The 10,148-nt window shown below is 40.3% G+C and overlaps 1 protein-coding gene across 1 annotated transcript in view; it reads right to left on the bottom strand.

Annotated features, from left to right (window-relative positions):
- Positions 1 to 5,090: 5,090 nt before the first annotated feature.
- Positions 5,091 to 10,148, bottom strand: part of LOC129133138 (interleukin-6 receptor subunit beta-like) — a 35,754-nt gene continuing 30,696 nt past the window's right edge. Inside the window, exon 15 of the mRNA XM_054652763.2 lies at positions 5,091 to 9,984. Coding sequence (XP_054508738.2) covers positions 9,508 to 9,984 — 477 coding nt within the window. The 3' untranslated portion in view covers positions 5,091 to 9,507. The remainder of the gene's footprint in view (positions 9,985 to 10,148) is intronic.

Here is a 10,148-nt window from a genome sequence, read left to right as displayed (position 1 = left end):
AGAATCTTTTGATGAGGAAAGTGTTAGACCTGGGTCATTGCTTTGCACTGAATGCGTTAGAAATGGATATTTGTGGTGCTTTTATGGCTGGATGAAAAATGGTTGCCAATATTGGGTAAGTTAATTCATTCTAGTAAATCAGATTACTTTGATAATTTTTACTATGGGAAATTATTTATAGTTGTAAGAACAGTTGTAATTCAGTAGGTGATAATAAAACATATAAATCCTACTACTTTTTAAAATAATTTTCTGTCAGATCTGTAACTATTCCAACAGCAGCTTATAACTGCCAATAGAGAGAGTAATCAAGAAAGACAATTAGAGATCTATGAAGACCGTAAAGGCAAGAATTATTAGAAGCTGTGTCAGCCTTCCAGATCGTAGTTTTCAAGAGCTACATATAAGCAGTCAAGCCTCATTCCTGATCTGTCTCCTGTTATAAAGAGGTGAGGAGTAACTGTCCAAGCCTGCTGTTGATTCATCTTCTGACTTGTAAGCAGACCTTTGAGATAGAAAATGCCTGATGTTAGTGATCAAACATCTCTGGATAAGATGACTGTTTATACCCTGTAAACTTGCTGCTGCTTGGTGCTTAGCTACTTGGAAGCTGTGACAATGTTTGGGTGGAGGAGGAGTTTTGGGTTTGGGAACAGGGTGAGTACTCTTTACAGTTCAGTCTCCACATTCCCTTATGTATTATAAAGATGTGAATTTGTATACCATGAACTATGAATTGAGGTATCATAGAGACAGATTGGAAGACCAGATATGTAAATCATGAAAAATTAATGACTGTAGTGGTTGCAATGTTAGAGGAATGAAAGTCATTTCCAATGAGGCCCTGCTGTTAGATGGGTGCTTGGGCAGGATTCTGATTTAGTGCTTGTACAGAAACTTAGCTTTAGTACTCTGAATTTATAACCTTTAACACAAGCTTTTCAGAAAGGTCATGGTGTTCTTGCCTTTGGATCACTGTGCTGCTCTTAAAAGACACCCTTTCCAGCACAATACTTTGAATCAAGCCAGAAATCCTCCTTTTTAAACATGGTTCTGTGTATCATTTACCAAGAATTGCCAGATCAGCCTTGGGTTTGCTGTTGCAGAACATTATTTTGAAAGCATTATCTTTATTGCTGAGAACACAGGCTAGTTGTGTGACCCAAGAGAGAAACCTCCAAGAAAGCTTCAAGCCCCTGAAGGAAGAATTGTTGAGGGGATTGCAGTGTAGAAACAAAAATATTTAAGCCAGAATTAGTCCTGGAATTTCAGAAAGTACAAGTGTGACAGCTGATGTAGGAAGAGCATCTTCTGGGAGTTGGGCTATGCTGCACTGCAGTGTAAAACTCGGTGCTGGAGCACCCCCTCCTGAACTATCACAGTAAGATTTCAGGTAGTGTTTGACATACTGGATATTTAGACAGAGTGCGCTACAGGCTTTGTTGCAGCCAGCCTACTGCAAAGCAGCACTATCTTTAGTACCCTACCACTGCTAACTTCGTAGTCTAATGCAATAGTAGTCTGCCAAAATGCACTGGAAAGTGATGTACCTACTTACACATTAATAGGAGATACTCCATGTACAAGTAGCTGGGCCTTTTTAGTCAAATCTGAAAGAGGTTTGTTTTGACTTTGATTTTATGCCCAGTTCATTACCAGGTGCCTTGAACCAACACTCAAGGACTAAGGCTGATGCATGTTGGAGGTTTACCTTTAACAATTAATTGATGAAATGTGTTTCAACTATTTCTTTTGGAGGTGGGAAAGTAAATTAGAATGCCTGACAGCAGGAAGGTGCTTTTATTTAATCCAAGGAGAAAATTAAGTAAATCAGAACTCTGTAGTCCTTGCTGCAATGCAGTTTATGACTGCAATGAGTGTGTTGCCAGCGAAGAAAAGGAATGGGACCTGTAAGGTTAGATTCTGTAACATGGCATTTGGCGGAGTACCATCATGCCAGTGTGCAGAACTGGGCCACCTGGGCAGCACAGCTGGTTGCCTTTCCAAGACACATTGGGTGCTGGAAGGAAAGACAATGCAAGTGGAGGGGTGTAAGGAGAAATAGAACCAGTGTGTCTTTCATCGCTTGTTCTTTGCATCCATGCTTTTTGCTCCTTGAAGCTTTCAAATAACCAACCAATATTATTAAAAAAATACCAAACTAAACAACCCACCCAAAAAACCAAACAACAAACAAACCCAAAACAGAACTGTCCTTAGAAGTGGAAAATACATTCTTTTATACTTGTGACTGGGTCTCCAGTGTTATTTCTCTGTGTCCTAGGATCAGCATACTGGAGAATAGAAAATTAGTCACATACAGTGTTGCAAACAAAACACATTGACTATTTGTCAGTAAAAGATTTGGTGGATTGAGGATTTTAAAAAGTTCACTGCAAACTCTGCAGCTGCAAAGAGACAAATATGGAAACAGAGAGGAGAAACCCTGATGCTTAAAAAATACTAGAGTCAGAAACATTCTTAGAGCAAATGGCTTCAAAGCAATTGTATCATGGATTTATGATTACACACACAACCTTTTTGGAACTGCAGACTCCTCAAGCATTCCAATGGAGATACAGCCTATATATGGTGAATTTGAGTGTACTACTACACCTTTGCTTTTCTTACTTATTTTTGTGAAATCCAGAGGCTCTTCTGATGAAGGTTGAATGAACACTGAAACAATGTTCACATGCTACTGGAATCACATGCTACTGGATTATTTTCACTCATTTTGGAGCTAGAGACTTTCTCAACATTCACAAAATCTCTTAGTTATTAGTGGAAATATTTATATTCTTTTTCATAGTGGGATCCTTAATAGTAATGTTAGTTTTCATTGAGCCAGTGCATTCAATATAAATTTCATTTTAATTTTTTAATAAATGCTTTGCAGCATTGGAAGAACATTCATATGACCCAGCACAATTAGTTAGAACTTCAATGTGACTAAATGCTATTTCTTTTTAAACAATGAGGTTCTCACCCTTGTTGTATTGAAAAGCTACAATGCAGTCTTTGCCTAGTATGTTGTGTGGGCATTGGAAATTATAGCTTCTTTGACACAGCTGTGACAATTAAAAGTTGCAGAAACACATGTAGCTTCCTTTCTAAAAGTGAGTAGGTAGCACTTGAAAATAATACACAGAAGTCACAGTGGCCAAGTTAATTTCAAGACTGTGTAACCCACTAAACCACCAGATACTAAACATGCAACCGCAGCTGTAATGCCAAAAGGCATTATTGCATCCTATGGATCCTAATTCTGATCATACCCAGTAGCCACACATGTGAAACGAATGCCAGAATAGTTATTTAATTAGAACTTGGAAGAAAGCCGATGATTGCTGATTGCTGAGTACCTTGGCTTGGACCACTCACTACCAGCAAAGTTTAACAGTAGCAATTACAGAATTACAGAATGAAGTAGGTTGAAGAAGACCTTGGAGATCAACTCCAACCTATGACCTAACACCACCTTATGAAATAAACCATGGCACTGAGTGCCACATCCAGCCTTTTTTTAAACACCTTGAGTGACTCCACCACCTCCCTCAGCAGCCTATTCCATGGCCCAATCACTCTGTGAAGAAATTTTTTCTAAGTGTCTAGCCTAAACTCCTCTGGAACAGCGTGAGGCTGTGTCCTGTCCGTGGTTGTCTGGGAAAAGAGACCAACCCCCACCTGATGGTATCCTCATTGCAGGCAGTTGTTGGGAGCACTGAGGGTCTCCCCTAAGCCTCCTTTTTTCCAGGCTAAACACCCTCAGCTCCCTCAGCTGCTCCTTCTCAGACTTGTGCTCCACACCCTTCCGCAGCTCTGTTGCCCTCCTCTGGACATGTCTGAGCATCTCAACATCCTCTCTAAACTGAGGGGCCCAGAGCTGGACGCAGCATTCAAGGTGTGGCCTCAGCAGTGCCCAGTACAGGGGGCCAATCCCTGCCCTGGCCCTGCTGGCCACAGCATTGCTGATCCAGGCCAGGATGCCATTGGCCTTCTTGGCCACCTGGGCACAGCCTGGCTCCTGTTCAGCTGCTCTCACCAGCACCCCCAGGTCCCTTTCTGCCTGGCCCCTGTCCGGTCACTCTGTCCCCAGCCTGTAGCACTGCAGGGGATTGCTGTGGCCAAAGTGCAGGACCTGGCACTTGGTCTTGCTAAACCTCCGATTATTGTACTCAACCCATCTATCCAGCCTGTCCAGGTCTCCCTGCAGAGCCCTCCTACCCTCCAGCAGATCAACACTCACACCCAGCTCGGTGTCATCTGCTAATTTGCTGTGGCAGACTCAATCCCTTCATTTGGATCATCAGAAAAGATAGTAAACAGGACTGAACCCAACACAGATCCCTGGAGGACACCGCTGGTGACTGATTCCCAGCTGGATGCCGCACCATTCACCACCACTCTCTGGCCCATGCCCAAATTACTGTTTGGGAAAGGCCAGACAATACATATTGTTCTGTTATGTTTTTGTTTATTGTTCTCTTATCCATTTCTGTGCTAGCAATCTATGAAAAACTGTCTGCAGCCTGTAAATTTTCAGGTAAAATAGCATGTTTGCTACTCTCCAGCTTACCTAGGCTCCAGTGTCTCCAGTAAGGACCTGGACCCATTTAATCTGTTTTCCTGACAGTGATGGTTGTAGCTTTGCCCATCATTCTTCAGAACTTTTCTTTGTCCTTCCTGTGTCTGCCACTTCAACAAGTCCAGAGTACTTCCTTAGTGGGTTCATTCTGATAAAGTAATAAGGCCACCCATTTGCTTGGGGAAAGCTTTGTGGAAGGAAGTTAGAGCATAGGTCTTATAAGAGGTGGCTGAGGGAGCTGGGGATGTTTAGCCTGGAGAGAAGGAGGCTCAGGGAAGGGATCTTGTCGCTCTCTACAACTGTCTGTGAGGATGTTGCAGTGAGATGAGGGTCAGTATATTCTTTAAAATGTGGGTATTAAAGTGGTAGGTGCTGCTGCCTATCTCTTGTCCCCAGCAAGTTTCTCCTGTCAAAAGGCAAGCTGAGTTAACATTCAGGCAATGCAGTCAAACCTCCACTCAACACTCACTGCAGCTGGCTCAGGAATAGAAGCAAGAAAGGCTCTTTTGCAAGATTTTATTCCAGCAGAATAACACAGTATCTGAAGGGCAAACCCAGGGAAAGAGGATGAACCCCGCGGAGCAGTCAGTTTATAAAGGGGAAGGGGTGGGGGGCAGAGCTGAGGGCTGGGCAGAGGGGCCCGGCCTCCAGGGGAACAGGAGTGGCCACCAGGGGTACCAAGCCAGTGACAGGGGAATGAGAAACCAGAGGAAGTTGTGACACCAAGACCATGGGGGAGTCTGTTTTTTTCCTTTGGGAGGGATGACTCTGTGGTAAGTAGTTAATGTTTCCAGGGCTGAGGGCTTGGGGATTGACCAAGTGGGGAGAGTTCATGGGATGATACATATTCTTACAGATAACAAGTGACAGGGTGAGAGTATTGGCCCCAAGTTGCACCAAGGGAGGTTTAGATTGAATATCTGGAAACATTTCTTCACAGGAAGGGTTGTCAATCCTTGGAACACACTACCCAGGGAACTGGTTAAGTCACCATCCCAGGAGGCACTTAAGGATGTGGTTTAGTGGTGGGCTTGGCAGTATTAAGTTTGCAGTTGGTCTCAATCCTAAAGGTCATTTCCAACCTCAGTGATCCTGTGATTCTGTGAAGCACTGGAGGGGTCTCTGAGGATGGGTGATGGGAATGACCATTTCTAGCACAGCAGGTTGTTTTTAGTTTTATTATCAAGCTGGTTCTTTTGCTGTAGAATTGAAATAGGTATGAGGATAAGATTATTCCCATCCCAACACCACTGGCATGGAGTGATTTATCTTAGCAGTCTTCTACAAACAGTGCTCAAAGTGAGTGGTGTGAGGTGTCACAAGTTTTATTACCCAGGATCATACAAATTCTATCCACATTTTACCAGAATACATTTAACCTCATTCAGGCAGCAGACACATAGTGCCATTGAGTGAGAGAAACGGGCAAGCCAAGAACCTGTGACACTGAGCCAAGAGTATCTTCTGTAACCAGAGGTCTTTCATGAAGGGCTTCATTATTTGACAATTTTTGTAGCAATAACTGTTGTTGACTTGAGTTGACAGGATACCCCTGTGTTCTCTGCTTTCCAGACAGCTCTTCTCAAATGCAGACACTATTGTGCCATAAAAGTGGCTCTAAGGGTTAAGGCTCTAAGCTTAAAGGCTTAGATTCTGGGGGAATTTGTAGATATTTGGTAGACATTATTATTCACCTGTTAACTAATGCAGAATAAACCTCTACAGTATTGTCGTTGCTGCAATCTCCTGTTCCAGGGTGAGTCCTTGTTTGTTTTGTCTCTGATACAGTGTTAATTTTCAGAGCTAACTACTGCAGTGTAGTCTGACTTTAAGCACTAAATTAAAAATATAATGAAAAATTAAAAATAATAAAAACTCCTCATGCAAGAAAAACATCTGCTCTGCATACCAGAAAAATACAGAAAAAACCTAGCTTTGTGCTGTATTAGAGACTGAGTATTACTTTCCTTTCTCTGTAAATATAGAATGATAAAGTACTGTAAACTTGCAGTATAATGCAATCCCATGCTATAAATCACGATGATGATGATGTGCTTCCAGGTCTACAGTTGTCTAAGCTTTCACCATGTCTAAATTCTCACTAATGCTGACAGTAATCATCCAGAGCTATACTGACAGTGAAAAAGCAGCAAAAATTTAATTATAAAATACCTTGTCTTTTGTGGTCCTGAGCTTTCATATCTGCAATTTCACACAACATAACATATATTGAAGCTAAGGATATTGATGCTTAGAACACTACACTAACCACTTGAACAGTACTATAGCACATGGAATAAAGTATCTTACATGTTTATTTGTGTAAAAAGGCCTCTGCAGTCACTGTTTTTTAAACTGCCTGAAGAGGTCAGAGGGTATAACTAGATAATTGTTGTAGGACCCTTCTAACTGAAATAAAAATCTCCACAGGAGAGCCAACCAAAACCAAATATCACAGACATCTATATTTCTCTAACCTGCAGACCTGAACATGGTATGTCTCCTAATCCTGTGTCACAGAGTAAGTACATTATTCCAACTAAAGCTCCTTTTTGGCTGCATGAAACTATTTAGTAAATGTACTTTTCTATTTCTCTCCACATAAAAGGTTCTTTCTTTGTTCTCAAAGTATACATCATAATGGGATGAGTTTTGAATTTATTTCCAATCTCCACACCAGGATTTTATATGTATCTCTTATTCTCCCAAATGTACTGTTTATGGCCATTGTGCAAATATTGCTCTAATGAGATCAATTAAGAATTACATATATTTTGAACTTTATAACTGAAAGTATAATACATCTATACCTTTTATTTAATATCCATGGGTGGTTCTAGTACAACTCTCCTGTTCTGCTGTATGAATTTTCTGTAATAAGATGTCAGACAATGGCTAGTAGAGTGGAGTTGATAATCAACCAGGTTAAAAGCCCAATCTGTCTCTTGAGTTTCATGTATCGAGACTGTTTCATGTACTGGAACAGCTTACAAGGCTTTGGTTTGGTTCTACTTGCTTACTTTATACATATTTTATCCCTAACAGAATAATACGTATTGGTTCGTTAGGTGCAGAGTACAAAAAGAAGAATTTGATGTTTACAGGGATGAGTAAAGCTATTGAAGGTAAGCACTAGGAAAATAAGTTTCTTTGGCCAGAAATGAAAGAAATACTGTAAGTAATGGGCATGGATAATACTTATATTCTGGAAAAGGACAAATTATGACTACTTGATAAAGATTATATATCAGGACTTCATTGTCTGTAACAGCATTTCAATAACACCACTTGATATTACCAGTAAAAATAGCTCCACTAATAGCAGGATCATTTGCATTCTCTTAAATTCAATTAGGCAAAGCCGCCAGATTAAAGTTCAGAAAAAGAAGAAAGATATTTAAAAGACTGTCCAAAGTTGTGCAGTCTCTAGGGAGTGCTTCTCTTACCCCTTGTTTCAATTGCAAGATTTAACAGCTATGAGTGCACATTGCTTTGTGGGACAAGAATGAATTTTAAGTGCTAAGAAAAAATACAATGCATAACCCACAGTGAAATACAGGTTTGTTCCTGGCAGTCTTAACAGATATAGAGAGATATAGTTAAAGAGAGAGTGAATATAAATAAGGAAAATGAATAAACTAGGTTTTGTTTTGGATTCGCACTGAATTAATGAAGTGGGGATATGGAATTTCTCTGAGTTTTTAAGAGCATGGCTATTCTATAATTCATGCTGCCTAGTATGAGTGGAAATATTTGTGTGAATGCCAATCATCCTTCACTTTTAATGAGAAAATTTTTTAAAATGTCCATCTATGGATTCTCTGGTGCTTATGATACAGTTGATCAATTTCTTTCTCCACAAAGCAATTTTAATAAAATGTTCCTTAAACTTGAGACAACAACGATAAACTGGGTCTTCTACAATAAGTGCAGACTATTAATGCTTGGAGAGTTCATGACTGAGAAACTCTTGTAAGCCTGAATATGGTTCAGACTCCTTGCATTGTGGGGATACATGATGGAGTTGCATAGAAAGCATATTGAGGAAGACCCTTTTATCCCCTGTATTCCAGTGGCTCCTCTTCCATGCAATCTTTGGAGGTATGGGTACTTGAAATGGGTACCTGTTCAGCTCCTGAAATCTGTTTAACAGTTATTGTCATTGCAGGGTGAAAATATATCTGCAGTTACACCTCATCACAAATTACGGATGGGTTTTTCTGAATGTGTGGGTAATTGTAGGAGGAAATAGCCTGAATTTTATACAAGTAACAACTCCAATACTGTTAATGAAACTTATTATCAGCTTCACTTACACAGCACTATTTATCTACAATGACTAAAGGTGTAAAGTTCTGAAATGTAAAGCACAAATGGTGTTTGACATGGATCAATAAGCAAAGTTTAGATTCCTAATTTGAAAGATTTACACTAATTTCTGTGACCAGCTTTGACCAACTGGAGATCTTTGAAGCTGGATACTTTGAAGCTGGATACTTTTGCTGGATTTTTTTTTTTTGTAAAGAGCTTACTGGATCTGAAAATCAGATCTGAAGCTAGTCATAGTTAGTAGAGAATTTTTCTGATATCTACAATGACATTGTGCTTAGAGTGGAAGCCTTGAATGGCTCCTGAATACCCTGGAACAAAATATCAAGCAAGAGGTACTTTACTGAAAGATTTTTCATGTAAGTCCCTAAAAGTTTTGCCTGTGTGAAGGTGGACTTTCCACTGGATGACCGTGGTGAAATAGCTAATCTTATAATACAATCAATCTATTTCACCAAGGAAACTTACTATAGTGGAGATAACTATTGTCACAAGCTCACTGTCCCATATGGTCCTTGTGGCTCCACTGAAGTACAACAAGATTTGGAGACTCATTTTATAGTAAGGAAAATAATGAAAATGCTTCAGGTTTAATTGGCTTGTCCCATGAAATTTGGTCCAGATGGCAGAAGTACCACCTGGCTTTGTTTGAGGTAGTCCTGGGAAGCAAACAAAACCTTCTGCACAGTTTGTGCTGGCTTACTGCTTAGTTCCATTTTCAGACGAGGATGAGCAGTTCTTTCAGGTGTGCTCACTGCCAGACCCATCAGGGCTTTCTGACTAAACTCCATGCTGGCATAGTCACTCAAGAGTGGTACTTCTGTGGAAATGGTGTCTTCTTCACTTGTCACTGCTTCTGCAGGGATTTCTTCATGTCTTGGACTCATGTCTATGCTATTGCTAGGTTTTTCTGACTGGCAGGTGTCATGCTTGTTGTCTTCTCCACCATCTGTGGAGAGATCTAGGGTCAGAGGAACCTTTGATTCATGCTCTATGACAAAAAGGCTGGTGGTATCATTGTCTGACAGGGCCTGAAGCAGTGACCTTGAAACGTGTTTCCAATTAGTCTGTGGGAGAAAGCAAGAAAAAAGAATAATATGCTAATTAATCCATTTTAGCTCATTTTTGGTTTTCGAAATATGACTGAAAATACCTAATTTAAAGGACCATCTTGTCTGGTCCCATAGTATTTAATCAGTTTTTCTTGCTTTTATGTTTACTTTACACCAAA

This window comes from Agelaius phoeniceus, chromosome Z (assembly GCF_051311805.1).
Source record: "Agelaius phoeniceus isolate bAgePho1 chromosome Z, bAgePho1.hap1, whole genome shotgun sequence".
In the NCBI taxonomy this organism is placed as follows: Eukaryota; Metazoa; Chordata; class Aves; order Passeriformes; family Icteridae; genus Agelaius; species Agelaius phoeniceus.
Note: the sequence above shows the minus strand (reverse complement) of the source record. Positions and strands in the feature narration are given on the sequence as shown.